The sequence below is a fragment of the Nicotiana attenuata genome, unplaced genomic scaffold (assembly GCF_001879085.1).
Source record: "Nicotiana attenuata strain UT unplaced genomic scaffold, NIATTr2, whole genome shotgun sequence".
NCBI lineage: Eukaryota > Viridiplantae > Streptophyta > Magnoliopsida > Solanales > Solanaceae > Nicotiana > Nicotiana attenuata.
Window position 1 is genome coordinate 23,078 of NW_017673861.1, and position 16,372 is coordinate 39,449.

The 16,372-nt window shown below is 37.0% G+C and overlaps 1 protein-coding gene across 2 annotated transcripts; it reads right to left on the reverse strand.

Annotated features, from left to right (window-relative positions):
• Positions 1-1,300: 1,300 nt before the first annotated feature.
• On the reverse strand, positions 1,301-12,935 carry LOC109217474 (dnaJ homolog subfamily B member 1). 2 transcript variants are annotated; one of them, XR_002066648.1, is made up of 3 exons: positions 12,222-12,935; positions 2,120-2,644; positions 1,301-1,875 (listed from the first exon to the last, which is right to left on the reverse strand). XR_002066648.1 is itself a non-coding variant. In XM_019381726.1 (2 exons), the coding sequence occupies exons 1-2, from the start codon at positions 12,800-12,802 to the stop codon at positions 2,200-2,202; spliced, it is 1,026 nt and encodes a 341-aa protein (XP_019237271.1). In that variant the 5' UTR covers positions 12,803-12,935; the 3' UTR covers positions 1,301-2,199. The 2 variants fall into 2 exon arrangements, 1 of the variants encoding a protein (XP_019237271.1); XM_019381726.1 differs by having other exon boundaries at positions 1,301-2,644.
• Positions 12,936-16,372: the final 3,437 nt, after the last annotated feature.

The following is a 16,372-nucleotide window of genomic DNA, read 5'->3' on the forward strand; positions in this document are numbered from 1 at the left end:
AAACACTTCTGCGATAATGTAAATCATGACGGGGTATAAATAAGAAACGCACACACATGTAGCAAAAACCATTAACTTACCTTATTAGCTATTTTAGGTTAAAAACCATAACTTGCCTCATTTGAATAAAACCCTTCCAAACATCCACGTTGCCTAAATAGTTTACCACTTTCCATGTACGTCCAAGAAAGTCTGACTTTCCATCAGTTAATCTAAATAAGAAGAAATCCCCAAAAAGAAAAGATGTTGCTACAGTATTTTGCTGAATCTAAAGCGTGATACTAAGTTCAGATTTTAGACCCAACCAATTAACTTACCGGTGATTCAGATGGTGGCCACCAATTTTGGTTGCTGAGGATTGAAGAATCGAGAGGGTACTTTGAACGAAATTTTTTTCTTTCAACGAATTTTGGTGGCCAGAAATTTCTTTGAAAGAATTTTTTTCTCTTTTTTGCAGTCTTTAGGGTAAATACGATATAAAAATTTAGGCGCGAAAGGATTTAGAGGGAAAAGGAGAAATTAGAGGAAATATGAAAAGAAAAAATAACTATATTGGCGGTTTTTCTCTTGAATGGGCGCTAAAACATACTAATTAGTAGCCAATATTCATTAGCCAGTAATATTTAGCCTCCATGAAATAATTAACGGCAATTGTCCTATTGCCGCTAAAGACCTTTCTTTTGTTGTAGTGAGCTCCGAGCTTTCAAAAATAGCGATAATATAGTTCAGCTTTATGTAATCCTATAGGCTATGTGAACTAACTCCAAAGAAAAAAAGTGAACTAACTCTTAACCAGTTATCTGTCCATTTTCGCTGTGGTCTTTTTTTCTTTTTCTTTTTGTCATACACTGATACACAATCTAGCACAAACTTGCTTGAAATTTACTCCAGATAACTCATTTTTGTATATTCAAGGAGCAACTTATATCTGGATTACCCATGCCCAGTTTTTTCAGTGACATATTGAGGTAAAAATATACATTTATCAACCAATGATTAATTGATAAATGTGTATGTAAATGACACGTGCCATTTGTCTATTGCTTTGCATGAGCATCAAGTGTGGATAACTTTTTTATTTCCCTTTCCTGTTAACATCCTCACGTACTTGAGAGTAGACAGGTGAACGAGAATAGGCAGAGGTAGGTCCGCGGCCAACTGGCAGTGCAAGATGAAAACATGACTCGCCATAAGCATCAAATCATCATCAATTATCTCAACCTTCTGAGCACCACTACGACTTCGATCTGCATGCCAGGACAAGGCATGACCAGCAAAGCTGTCAGGATACATTGCAATGTCACCAAATCACATAGAATCAGCTACTATAATCTGGGACAAAAATTGCAATCACATAGAATTATAGGCACTTCTTTCACTCAACACCATCTTTGCAATCTTAAGCGGTCAAGACCATCTGAGGAAATATCACAAAAGAGCTCCAGCGCAATGTATACATCCACCCTTATTTACCTTGTACCTGTGTTGGTTTAGAAACAGCTCCTCAGTTTCCAGGTCGCATGATACGTGTGGAAAAACCTAGCAAGTGTTCTAATGAGGTTGCATCAAGTTGTGGTTTAGGATAATAGCAACACCCCAGAAAAGGTAAAAACAAACCGAAACAAATTAACCAAAAAAATTCTACTGCTTAGAAAACTATGTAATAAGTTTAATTAAAGATGTCTGTAATCTGCTATCAGTGTACGATAGCAGGAAAAAGAAAAGAAACAAAGAAGAGGGAGAAAACTAAAAGAACCCAAGGATTTTCTAAAGGGACAAAAGTAGAAATGTTGCTCAATGCCAAAATATAACGGCTGTAATCAGCATGGAATCCAATAAATGCAAGATCCCAGTGCATTTGCTTCTTGATCAGACCTAAAATCACAAGCAACAGAACAAAAGAGCTTGCATTAACGTCATCTATATTCTTTCGAGCAAATAATGATATGAAGGGGCATGTCCAAACCAATGAAAAATCAACCCTTCCACCACCCAAACTCCAAAAAATTTCCATTTTTGCCCTTTTGCCCCTAAATATTCAAACTATTAGACCTTGCTAGTATTCACAGTTCCATTTCAAGCATGTCCTATATTTACATCCAACATCTGCACTATCTACCTGTGTTCATACGGTCACCCCCTGGCAATCTGAATACCTGTGTTCAATATGGTCACCCCTGGCAATCAGAACCAAAAGACTCATGAAGATCCTCCAAGAACTCTCCTGAGGTCAGATTTCTGTGCTTCTGTGAGCCTTGATGGATACTTAACATCCATCTTGATTCTTAGATTTCCTTTTCTCCGAGGATCTTTTGAAATTGGCATCCCTTCATTTGGGACAACTACCTCATGCCCAGGTTTGACAATGTCAGTCAATGGGATAATGAGATTTCTCCCATCCAGTGTCGTAAGCTCCAGCGTTCTTCCAGTGAGAGCTTCAAGAAGTGAAATCTCTTGATTGACAATAAGGTCATTCCCATCCCTTGCATAGACATGATGAGGTTTTTCCTCGATAACAAAAACCAGATCGGCGGGAATAATACCAGGTTCCTGATTTCCCTTTTCAGGAAAAGTTACCTTGGTGCCCTTCTTCCACCCAGGCTTTATCTCGATGGTCAATATCTCCTCTAGAGTCCGCAGCTTCCTGCAATAGAACAATATACATATCACAACAAAGTAACTAACATTGATGAACATCCTATGAAATTACGGAATGTATCATCAAAAATTCATCAAATAACGTCTCTATAGATCCAAAAAAATATAAAATCCATGAAACTACAAATATAAACAGAGGATTCATACAAACATCTCATGTCTAAAAGCAGAGGATGGTGAATCACAGAACTTATGTTCCAACAGGGGAAGTACATTTCTCTATGGAGTGACATCATTACTCTACACACGAAGAAAGTCAGCTAATAATCAAAGTTTTAGATACCCAACCGAGATCATTAGTACTTAATGAAGAATTTGCATTCATACCACAGAGAAATCCAAAGCACCATAAACCATTTCATATATTCACATACTTCCTATCTCAAAAGTTTCTCCAGCTAATCTCCACCAAAAGATCGTCAACCACAACTGAAAGGCGGAGACATACTGGATGACCACAAAAGAATAACGATAGAAAATGTTCAAACTGAACAGAGCTAACTAACAAGATTGTGAGTGATGATACTGACAGTTTAAGAACCATTTCACTATTACTGTAAGATGGAAGAGTGCATCAGAAAAAGTTATAGAGAATAGTTATGAGGTTTTGAAACAATTTTTTTTTGATGGGTAAATAATATATTATATAAATATTTGCACTAAGCCAGTGCAACACGCATAATTACAGGTTGTGCAAATCAGCAATCGCGTCTAAGATAACATCTACATCTGGTGCAAAAGCCAGTTTGCACCAAAAAGCGATCAACAAAATGCAATTAAGCTTAAGGCACTGTAAATTTCTTCTTTTGCCTTCAAAAATTCTACTGTTTCTTTCAAGCCAGACAGACCACTAGATAACTTGAGGAACAGAGTTCCAGGTCTTTTGAGCTTTCTTGCATAGACCCTCCCTGGTCCCAGCACTTCAGCATTTCTGAAATGGAGCTAGGCATGGTCCAAGACATACCAAATATTGAAAAGAATATGTTCCATAACTGGTTTGTAACCTTGCAATGCAAAAAAAGATGGGTAACATCTTCAGATTGTTCTTCACATAAAGAACATCTGCTGCACAGCTTGAAACCCCTCTTCTGGAGATTGTTTTCTGTGAGGCATGCCTCCTTAGCCACAATCCAAGAGAAGCAAGAAACTTTTAAAGGTGCCATGTTGTAACATATTTAAATCCAAGGCCATAACTCACTGTTGCTAAAACCCAGCATATTGTAACAGCCTTTAACTGAAAAAATGCCCTTGGAGTTACCCTTCCAACTGATAGAGTCCATTTTGTAGTGGTCCAAAACAGTGTTGCTTAGCATTTGTAGCAAGAGGCCTACCCTCTCCATTTTCCAATCATTAATATTCCTTCTAAGTCTCAAATTCCAGCCTAGCGATGTACAGAAATCTGCAATTGCCCCATTATGACGCAAGGATAGATTATAAAAATCTGAAAATTGGTCTTTTAGTGGCGTATGACCCAACCATGCATCTTCCCAAAACCTGATTTTCCTTCCATTGCCAAGAATAAAACCCATGTTTGACTCAAACTTGTTCCAATGCCCTCTAATATGTTTCCATAAACCGGTGCCATGAGGCACTCTAGACTCTTTGGTGCACCATGGATTGTCCAACGAAAACTTTTCCACCAAAGTTCTCCAAAGTGCATTTTCCTCCATGTTGAATCTACAATTCCACTTCATCAGAAGACTTTCACTATGATTCTTAAGGTTTTTAATTCCCAGACCCCCTTCCTTTTGTCTTTGATGACCGTTTTCCAATTTACAAGGCAAATAGGCTTTGATAGTTTATTGCCATTCCAAAGAAAATCTCTCCTTAATTTGTCCATGCGTTTCAACACTGAAGAAGGAGCTGGAAATAGAGACACGGTGTAAGTGGGTAGTGCGTCAAGCACACTATTGATTAAAGTTATTCTACCACCCACGGAGAGATATTGTCTCTTCCAATTCGCCAACCTTTTTTCCATCTTCTCAAGGACCTCATTCCAAATTGACACCGATTTGTATTTGGCTCCTAAAGGTAACCCCATATATTTTGTAGGAAACGAACCATGGTTGCATTGCAATAATGTTGCAAGTTGACTGATATTTGGCACAATATTCACCGGAAACATGGAACTTTTTGAATAGTTTATGTGCAAGCCCGACGCCGATTCAAACAAAGACAAAATCATTCTCAAGATTAAAACCTGATGTTCCTCTGCATCACATAAATTAGGGTGTCATCAGCGTATAAAACGTGAGAAATTTTAATATTCCCCAAGCCTCTACTGTCTGCGTGGAAGCCCGAAATCGAGTTTACTTGTGAAGCTTTGTGTATCATGTTGCTAAGCCCCTCCATGACTAGAATAAAGAGAAATGGAGAAAGCGGATCTCCTTGCCTAAGTTCTCTTTGTGAAGAGAAAAAACCCCGGGGAGTACCATTTATTAGAACTGAAAATTTTATTGAAGAAATGCAAAATCTCATCCAGTTAATCCATTTGTCGCTAAAACACATTTGACTCAGCATACCCAGTAAAAACTTCCAGTTAACATGGTCGAAAGCTTTCTCTATGTCAAGCTTACAAATGATCCCCGGCTTTCCTAACTTAACCCTCGAATCCAAGCATTCATTAGCAATCAAAGCAGCATCAGTAATGTTACTGTCACTGAGAAAAGCCATCTGAGAAGAGCTGATTAACTTCGGAATCACTAAGTCTATTCGCCAAAGCTTGGGAAAAGAATCTTGTAGAAACTACCTATCAAACTGATAGGTCTATAATCTTTAAGTTCCTTTGCACCAATTTTCTTAGGGATGAGAACTATGTAAGAACAGTCCAAACTTCTCTCAAATACCTCATGGTTATGGAAATAGTTGAGAGCATTCAATAAATCATCTTTAAGAATCGGCCAACACCTTTTGTAGAACCCCATAGAAAGACCATCCGGTCCTGGAGCTTTGTCGCTTTCACAACTTTTAATGATGCATAAAATCTCCCCTTCTGTAAAAGCTCTATGTTGCCACTCTTTTTCATCACTAGAGATACAAGGGGCATTATGATACTCCCAGTGTGGTCTCCAAGGCTCATTCTCCCTGTAAAGTGCCTCATAAAAACTAAGAATCTCATTTGTGATGATATCTTTGTTTTGAGTAGAAACTCCCCCCACTTCCAGCTTGTCAATTTGGTTGTATTTATTCAAATAAGATAGGATTTAGGGGTCGAAAGGAATCTGTTTGAAGTCTAAGAACTGCACATATTAAGTATTTAAAAAAGAGCAATAGTACTTAGCGGAAAAATCATGACTCGTAAAATTTATAATTGCAAACAAGATGTATATCATATCTAACGATAAAAAGGAGCAGAAGACCATATCGGTCCATTCACACCACAAATTTAAACCAAAAAGTTTCAAAAGTATTGGCATCTTACAAAAATGTCAAAATTTAGACTGCTCAGTTCTGTAAACAGTTCTAAAACACCCAAGAGATTTTCCAATGTTTTTATGAAATTTTCTTTATACAAACTGCCAATGATGACAGCCACTGCAAAACAGTTCCATGTGTGTTCATAAAGAGAGAGTTCAACTAAGAAAAATCCAAAGAATACCGGATGAAGACAGAAAGAGAATATGTGTGTGTATGAAAATTATAAACATAAAATGAAATGCGAACAATGAAATTTAGAAAATAAATACTTTCACAAAGGTGTTGCAAATAACGAAGTCTCTCTCTCATGGGTCGTAACCACAAGAAAACCAACATGTCTCTGATTCTGAGCCAAACCAAAGAAAGAACAAAATCACAAGTTGACAGAGTTCCCAAAGGCGAAAAGCATAGAAAAGCACCAAAGTCTGTTGGGGCTTAAGTGCAAAATATAATCGAATCGTTGGACAAAAGTATTGTCAGAAGCAATGAATAGTTTTCTTATAGGAGTGAAGTTCTTCTTATTCCTACTATCATTCACTATATTTTGTTAAATAGGCGTATCAAGAAATGGGCCACCAAAGCATAGAAAAGCACCAAAGTCTGTTGGGGCTTAAGTGCAAAATATAATCGAATCGTAGGCTTTAATCAAGAAATGGGCCAACAAAGAAAAACTAAAAAAATATATATGTATTTACTTGGACAAAAGTATTGTCAGAAGCAATGAATAGTTTTCTTATAGTAGTGAAGTTCTTCTTATTCCTACTATCATTCACTATATTTTGTTAAATAGGCGTATATCAGTTTGCCAACTGCCTGCTTAAAAACAGAGCATGACGATGAGGCACATGTTTAGAACCTTGGTGGTAGAACTAAAGCACCACCTAAACGAGACGAAAAAGGGATTCATCTAAGTTCAACTGAACCTTTAACGACACTGCAAATTGAGGTATAATGGAAACAAGATACCCTAATTTACTTTGCAGGATTAGTCTCGATAAACGTGTGATCATTTTTCGAATTATGTGAATAGTGAATGTATTTGAGGAAAGTGATATTTTTCTTATAAAGATGAGGAAAGTAACATATTCTCTCACTGCAAAATTGGGTCAAGGACTAAAGTTCATCCACTTGCTGCAAAGTATTTTTGGGGTAAAGTTATGGAGGCGTGTGTGACACAACGCTAAGCGTGAACTCTTTTTTTCTTTTTAATAACCTTGGTGTCCAAGCTAGCTTGTGCGCACCTCGACTAATTCCACGGGATACTTGCTACCTCTACCAGTAGTCGAGGCGCGCACTAAGGTACATCAGGGCTTTAAGCGCAAAGCACAAATAAAGCATGGGCTTTAATGAAGAAAGGCGCAAATAGAAAAAAGTACAAAAATGTATGTGTAGTCCAAGAATAATAATTATAAGCATGAATAACAAATATATGGATAAGGAAATTGATTTTTTTTTAAAATAAAGTGAAATATTAATTGTTTAAATTTAACTCTTCAGGATTACGCTCATTGGCAAGGAAAAGTATGCCTTAGAGCCTTGATGACAACAATGAAGCGCCCGCTACGCGAGACAAAACACTCAATATGATTTGAACCTCGTTTTAGGGCTTAAGCGCGCGTTTGACACACCGGTCCGTGAGACGGTCAAGACTACAAAACAACAAGAAATCAAGCATCGAGCATGAAAAAGTCACTGCTAATCACTTCGGGCATCTATACTAGACAAATGTAAGGCCGGGAAAGCTCAAAGATGATGATTCCATAGGAGCGAATATAGCGAACTTGAGGGACATTAGGTTTGTCATATTCAGTGTCTAGCGATTCATTTACAAGCATGGTTGTATCAATTACTTTTATTGAAAAAATATAAGGAATTTACGACCCAATTGCCAATCACACCTTTCAACCCTTCTGTAAGCAGCTTTGAGAAGATCACATAGAAACATCTCACAGGAACAACCAACAAGACTAATAGGCATGTAATTTGTAAGCTCCTTTATCTCGCTTTTCTTAACTCCTTCCAATATGCTCATGCATATGCAAGTGATTTATAGCCAGAATTGGTTCTAATTCAACCACTGACCAAGATTTCAAATAAAAACCCATTGAATAACCACTGTTATCAGGAGCTTTGTTCGCAACAATCTTTAATCACTCTCGAAAACTCTTCTACATGGCCTAAACAGTAATAACGGAATTGGAAGCTTGCCACTTGTCTAAGTATAGAACCCTAAAATGTGTGATTCTAAACTCCTTTTTTAAATTCTAAACTCCTCTTTCAACCCATGGATACATTGAAACTCCTTCCAAGATGCTCATGCATATGCAAGTGATTTATAGTAAGAATTGATTTTGATTCAACCATTGACCAAGATTTCAAATAGAAACCCATTGAATAACCACTTATATCAAGAGCTTTGTTCGCAACAGTCTTTAATCACTCTCGGAAACTCTTCTACATGGCCTAAATAGTAACAACGGAATTGGAGGCTTGCAACTTGTCGAAGACTTGAAGTATAGAACCCTAAAATGTGTAATTCTAAACCCCTTTTTTAATTTTAAACTCTTCTTTCAACTCATGGCTAGTCAAAAGGCTGGTGGGCTGCTTTGGATGTATTCCAATGGGCCATGTCATGAGAGCTGAGAGCAACATGAGAGAGGGCTTGAAGAATTAACGGGAGAGCTAGGCCAAGTTTAAAGCAAAGCCCATGGAAGAAGTTATGGAATGAATTATGGGCTATGGCATGAAACTAAAAAGATTCAGAATTTGAATCTTTTAAATGAAACACGCGTCGAGCCAATTTACTTTTTAGTATTGCTTTGCATCTGCTCGATGCCTAGTAATGAATTACTTTACTTCATAAAAAAAATGCGACATGCGTCGAGCCTACACGCCACCGTCTGATTGGATCGTATAACCTCTCATTAACCAAGCTTTTCTTTGGCTCAAGTAAAGATGTAACATCATCAGCATCGAAACGGGTTTATAAGCAAATGTGAGCAACAAATTCAAATCGGGGATAAATGTTGATTCACCCAAATTAGAGTAGACGGTACTTTCTCGCCAACTTTAATCTCAACATTTATGAATTTCTTGAAGTGGCGATTAGATAAGCAATCTAGCCCATTTCAAGAGTTCCCTATCCTTGATGTGGGAATTAATGGAAGAGGTTAAAAGAAGAGAGGTGGATAGGAACTCCCAGAAGTCTGACCCATGTTTATTGGGGCTTCCTATCAACTTGATTCTTTAGGTACTGATCTCTGAGTTTGATTTCGTTAGCTTCAGTGATAGATAGATGTTCAAACAAAAAGAATTATTATTGTGTTAGAAGACTTGTACAGAGGATTTTCGAGAATGTTAGGCCCATGAGAAAATCTTAAAAGAAGGGGGTTAGGGTATCATGTGACTGACATGGACCTCTTAATAACATAAGGAAATCCACTCCAAAGATAAGGGAGCATTCTTCCGTCAACAGATTAAATACGTGTTGGCACCCTTTCTTAAAGCAACATCTCAGCATGCCCTTGCAATAATTTCACAACTTCAAATAGCTTCTGCAAGGAAAGATTGAGCTGGAGGGGGGTTTATTGGGATGGTTCCTTTTTGTACATACCTCCCAAATTGATTGCGGGAAGAGGTAAGTTTTATTGATCCGAAATATCTTTTGTTCCTTCCTTTCCATAAAGTCCACCTACTTTGTGATCAATGATCAGTATTGACAAAGAAGTTCATTAAGACTTAAGATAAGGAAGTCCCTCCTCTGCCTCTAATACATACAATACTGACATATCTATTCGTATCTGTTAAAGCTTTAGAACAAGAGATAGCCACATAACTGATCCTTTACTCTATCTATTGCTGACTTCCTCAGGTCTATTGGATGCTAGTAGAGGATTTGGCGAAACCAGAACCATCATGGCCCTATAAGCATACTACTAAAACTCCTTTGCTTTCTTTCAATATACTCATACCATATGTCCTTTTCTATCAGCTTTTTTTTTTTTTTTAAATCTAGACAATTGTATGACCAACTATGAAGAGATTTTTCCTTTCCATGATTTGAATGAACTTCAGCTTTGGAGGGACCACTTCTATCGTCTTCCTAATGTAGATATAAATTACTCGTTCATCATCAAAGACAACAGTTGCTAAAAAAGGATAGAAACATATGAAAGAGGGGACAAAAAATGGGATCGCATGGTTGGCTTTGAAGGAATAGTGGAGGATGGTTAAGAGGTTGCACCTAGGAAGGAAGAGAAAAAGGAGGAGAACTTCTCGGTGGTTCAGGTGTTGATTGAAGTTAGCACAGAACTGTTGAACTTCTAGAGAGAGAAGACTGCATCTCTGCAGAGAAGGGGATTTGCAATATGTAGCAGATGTTTCCATTGTGGAAGATCAAAGGAATCTACTAATTGCCTACTACTGCATTGTGAAAGCAGCTGGCAGATTTGGACTTTGTTTTTCAATGTCTTTGGTATTCGATGGATAATTCCAGAAGATGAGAAAGGCTTAAACAAATGCTGGAAAGTTCAGAAGACTGGCGCAGTTTTTGAGAAGATTCGGAAGACAGTTCCATTATGCATCATGTGGACTATTTGGCTCGAAAGGAATAAAAGATGTTTTGACGGGGCCTTATTTAAAAAAGAAGATGTTTTGAGTGGGAAAAGCAACATGTAACTTTTTGTAAGAAAATGCTGTATATAAAACTTATATATGTGGTGCAATTTGCAAAGAGACCAGGCTAGAAGATATGAATCAACTTTTTGAGTTCCTGGGCTCTTTGAGATTAGTGCTGAGATAGAGCCTTTGTAGCTTTGTTGTTGTATGTTTGCAGTACCCTCTTGGTGCTTGCTTTGATAAAATTACCTTACATCTCAACAAAAATAAATCATGATTGAAAGGAGGAAAGAGTGACAACAATGGTTAAATGGCTGGAAGAACGGGATATCACACGTGATGAAGAAGACATATTAGTTTGGAAAATAACCTGATAAGGAAGAGTATGTGAAATCCTACGACAATCTGTAGATTAGACAAACGAATTAACCAGTGGGTTTGGAGAATGATTTGGATCAAAAGCCATCCCAAAGTAGCTTGCCTTGGAATGTAACTGCAAGAGATGCATGTCTGATGAGTCTGACCTTCAAAAAAGTGCATACATGGTATCCAACAGGCATTACATGTTTGAAAATGCTCTAAAATCCCCCAATCATTATTCAAGCACTGCAGCTACGTATGGTAGATATGGTGTCTGGAGTCCACTCCGCAACTTCTTTAAAGCACAGCTGGTTATGCCCAAAACTGTGAAGGAGAAATTCTGAGGTTTGGAAAAACAGTTAGAAGCATCACAGAGTATTCCACAATTCCTGTGTTATGTCCGGAACACTTGGTTGTAGAGAAACAGAATATGCTTTGAAACATAGCAGCTATTGAGAAAAGTATATAATTTTGCCATTATGTTGGATTTCATAGTCTTAGTATGCTGAATCCCTTGCTGTTTTACATTGTTAGGTGCACCTGCGTGATGCTATGACTGATGATACAAACATTACTTGTCTCAAAAAGAAAGGAAGGGGGGGAGGAAAGTAAGATAAGAAAACCTTAATCTATAGGTACCAAACATTTGGTGCTTAAATGGCTAGAGTACTTTATATTCATGCATTTATAGTTAATTCTAGACCTAAGCAGTAAGCATCACTGCTTGGAAGTGAACCTTTTCTTGACCTAAGAATCATTCTTGGAACCTCCCAGATAACACACACATTCTATTGCAAGTTCCACATTTGGTGCTAAATACACCAATTTCCAACTAACAACTTCAGAAAATACAACCAATCATCTTCTTAACTCAACTCAAACAAGGTAGTTATGTTCCCTAAGCAAGTACATGCTCCACTGTATAAAGATATGAATGCACTATGAATCTGACATTTTTATCCCGCATTCAAAAAAGTACTTAATCTCACCAATGCACATCAACACCTCCAGATAAAATTAGGCATGAAAAAGAAACTTCAGCGTACAATTATGCACACACAAATCTCATTTAACTATAAAAATGTTGTTTTGAAGTTGTAACAGCAGAAAAATCTAATCTTGCAATTAAAAGAAGGGAAATAACCTAAAATTTTTATAATTAAACATACCCGGAAGCATCTAGAACAGTCCTAGAAATCTTCATTTTTTTCTTAGCCCCTTTATACAAATCCTCCAAACTACACAACAACGCATTCTCCACCGGCGCCGCCTTTCTCAACCCTCCACCGGTGCCGGAGGTCCCAGCTCCAGCACCGGAAAATTCAGCACCACCATTCGTGGTACTCCTAAAAAAAGCATCCCTAGACTTCCTCGACCGCCCATTATTCTCCGACGACGAGGACCCGAACAATTCCGCATAAATATCATCGGCGTCTCGAGGATTAAAGCGGAATGTAGGGTTAGGATGGGGATTTCGCATGTTGTGGGGTCCACCTCGCGGAGGTGGTGGAACTTGACCCGATTTCAACGCCTCCTCGCCATAGAGATCGTAGATCTGACGCTTCTGTGGGTCGCTTAGAACATCGTAAGCTTCGGAGATTTGCTTGAATTTTGCCTCTGCTTCGTACTTGTTAGTGCCGAGGTTCTTGTCGGGGTGCCAAATCATCGCCAAGCGGCGGTACGCTTTACGCAAATCTTCTTCACTGGCATTGCGATTAACCTTGAGTATGTTATAGTAATCGACCCCCATTTTCTACTCCGGTGGGATTATAGGATTGTACACAGAGAAAATGATGAATTGGAAGTGAGCTTTGGAATTGTGAAGACGTGTTGATGGGTTAAGGTAAAAGAGATATGGAATTTCTGGCTCGTCTTTGCTAATAACACTATTTAACCATTGCGGCTGTGATGGCCCCATGTTCTGAAAAATGGGTTCTTGTGGTGACCCACCCTCGATTTGTTTTTTTTTTTTTTTTAAATTTATTTATTTATTTATTTTTATGAGAGTTCCAATGTCTTTCTTTTTCCTTTGTTTGTATGAAGGTTTATAGGTAATATTTACCCATTAGTGGTTCAACATAACCTTCCACAATTTAAATAGTAAAAATGATTCTAAAAGATATTTTATTTTGAATTTTTATGTATAAAAATAAAAATCTGACATAAAACACTAAAAGAGAAGAATTGGTAATAAAACATTGAGGTGCACATTAATAAGGAAAATATTAATACGAAAATTGAATATAAATTCATTTCGAAATGAAAAATAAACCTAAAATTCTTAATCCAACACATTCCCTAAATGTCTTTACTAATTTATTTTCTTTGTTGGAGATAGGTATTTTTATAATATTTAAATATCACTATAGACCTAATAGATGCAAAATTTAAATTTTATAGTACACACTAGTAAAGAAATTGGACATCAATTTATTTCGCAACAAAAATTGAACCAACAATATCTTAATTCAATACATTCATATGATTTTGGTAACTTTACGCTAAGTTGAATTAGTCGAAGAAAAAAAATGAGCATATGAAAAGATTTTCTATCACTCGATATGTTTGTCATTATTGTTTCTCGATATTTAAATTAAATGAATTCTGATAAAAGTTTTACAGAATATTCGTAATCTTATATAATGTTCGCTTGTTATTTGGATAAAAATAAAACATAAGTAGTTAAATTTGATAGGTACATTATAGATAGTATTCAGTAGCGACAGAGCCATTGTTAAATTATAAATAAAAAAAACTGAATCCCAAAAATTAAAACAAGGAAGAAAATATGAAATTGAAAAGTTTTATTGTGTGTCTCACACAACTTACATTAGTTGTGTGAGGCTAATTTTTGTCTCACAAATTTGTGAACCCCAATCTTACACTTTTGGGTCCATAAAAATCTGGGTCCACAAAACTGTGTGACAAAAACGATGCCTCATACAAATAATGTCAGTTGTATGAGACACAAAATAAAATTTTCTCTCGAATGCGTGCGTAAGATGAGTTAAAAGGTGCGGACATGCTTTATAAACACTTTAGAGGTCGTTTGGTAGCTGGTTAGAAGAAAGGTTATTCATGTATAAGGGGTAACATAACTTATACCATGTTTGGTAGGCAATAGTTATTTTGTATAAAATTCTGCATAACTAATACCATGTTTGGTTGACATTTTTCAATTATGCATAAATAATACATGTATAAGTTATGAGTCAATCTGTGTATTATTTTATGCGGGGTAGAAGATGGAATAACTAATACATGGATAAAATACTGAAATGACAAATTTACCCCTATCACTTTACACATAAGGCTTCCTTATTTCTCCGCCAACCCGTCAACAGGTTTCACTTGCTTTCACTTGCCAACTATATACCTTGTCTTCTCTCATTTTTAAAGAACAAACTAGCAAAAGCAAACTAGAGAAGCCACTAGAAAATGGAAATACCAAAACTAAGAAGTGAAAATCAAATATGTCTAAACTTCACATAGTTCAGTAGTATGACGAAGAAGTGAAAGTAATACCCAAAGTTCCTAACTAAATTGTTTCCTACATAAATGGAAAGAGAGAAAAAACAATGCAAAAGAAGGCCAGGGGTATAGTTGTAAACAAGTATTTTACTTTAAAATTTATATAATGTATATCAATTACAACAAACCAAACATTCAAAAAAATAATCTCTGCATAACTAATACCTGCATAACTAATCCCTGCATTACTTATCCCTGCATAACTAATCCCTGCATAACTAATACATGTATAACTAATACCTGCATAACTCTAACCGACAACCAAACGACCCCTTAATGTGTTTGTGAGTTGTCACAATATTGGAAGATGGCGAACCAATACTGGAGTCTAGGACAAACAACTTGATGCAAATCTTGGTTTTAAAAAAAAAAAAAGGAGAAAGAGGCAGAATTTGGCCCAGATTTGCCTATAGTTTGAGAGCAGTTTTGGTATTTTATCATTTTTAAAACTTACTCTCTCCGGTCCACAATAAGTTATCAATTTATTTTTTTATTTTGGTCCAAAATAAGTGTCCATTTCTATAATCAAGAAAAAATTCAATTTGTTTTTACAAAATTACCCTTATGTACATATCCCTAAAAAGTTTTCTTACTCCTCACATTAAATATTTAATTAATGGGTAGTTTAGTCATACTAGATATTTTTGTATAGAATTTAGTATTTTCTTAATGGGCGTGCCAAAAGCAATTTGGTCACTTATTGTGGACCGGAGGGAGTAATATATAAGCTGCCTAGGAGAGGACCTTAGTTCAATTAGTTTGGAAGAAGCTTATAGCGTGTTTGGCCAAGCTTCTTTTGAGGCAAAAGCACTTTTTATTGGTCAAAAGTGCTTTTTAGGAGAAGCAGAATCAGTTTTGGAGAAGCAGAGAAAAGTAGCTTCTCTCCGAAATCACTTATCTGAAAAGCACTTTTGAGAAAAATACACTTAGAACTTCTTCTTCTTCTTGTCTTGTTCCTTTCTCTATTTTTTTTTCTTTCTCTAGATTAGACTTTTTTGAATATTAATTAGTAGGTTTGTTTAACCTAAAATTCCATCGAAGAACGAAATCGGATAGCCCCGATTTCCACCGTATACAGATAGTCCCCTCGTTTCTTAAAATAAAATGATAAGAAACGACTTGAACCTCGATTTTCTGGAAACCCCGATAATGATGTCATCTCCGTGATGTAAACGCTCGAGGTGACCGAAACGTCTCGTCGGTTCGGTTCCCCAAAATATTAAATGCTTGCTAGTGACGGTCGGCCACTAGCGCCACCGAACCGTCGCCGTGAACCTATATATACAGGTTTCCCATTTGAATCAAAACTTCACTTTCATCTTCACCAATTTCTCTAAGTCTCTTCCTCTCTCCATCTCTTCTCTTCCACCGCCCGTTGATTTAATCTTTTAGGATCAAAAGTACCAAACTCAACCTCTTTCCGCTTCATCTCATTTGAATCAATAATGAAAACCTCCAAAACCGTTCCTCAAAAGGAGAAAGCCTCTTCTTCTTCTTCTTCCCGGCCGTCCGGTGACAAAACGCCGGTTGAACCGCTCCTTCACGAGATTGTTCCCGGCCCTTGTGTCCTAAAAAAGGACTTTAAAGTCGAGAACCCTCAGTCGGTCCCTGGCCGATGTGAACATGTATCGAGGTATATTTGCTCGATAACGGCAAAACAACTCGACGTCGAGAAGGAAGACTGCAACTGGGGGCCCGAGGTCGTGGTACAGATCCTCGCCCTTGAAGAAAGTATCACCATTCACGTGGAGGGGTTTCTAAGTGTTTACACTTAGCCCTTCACATTGGA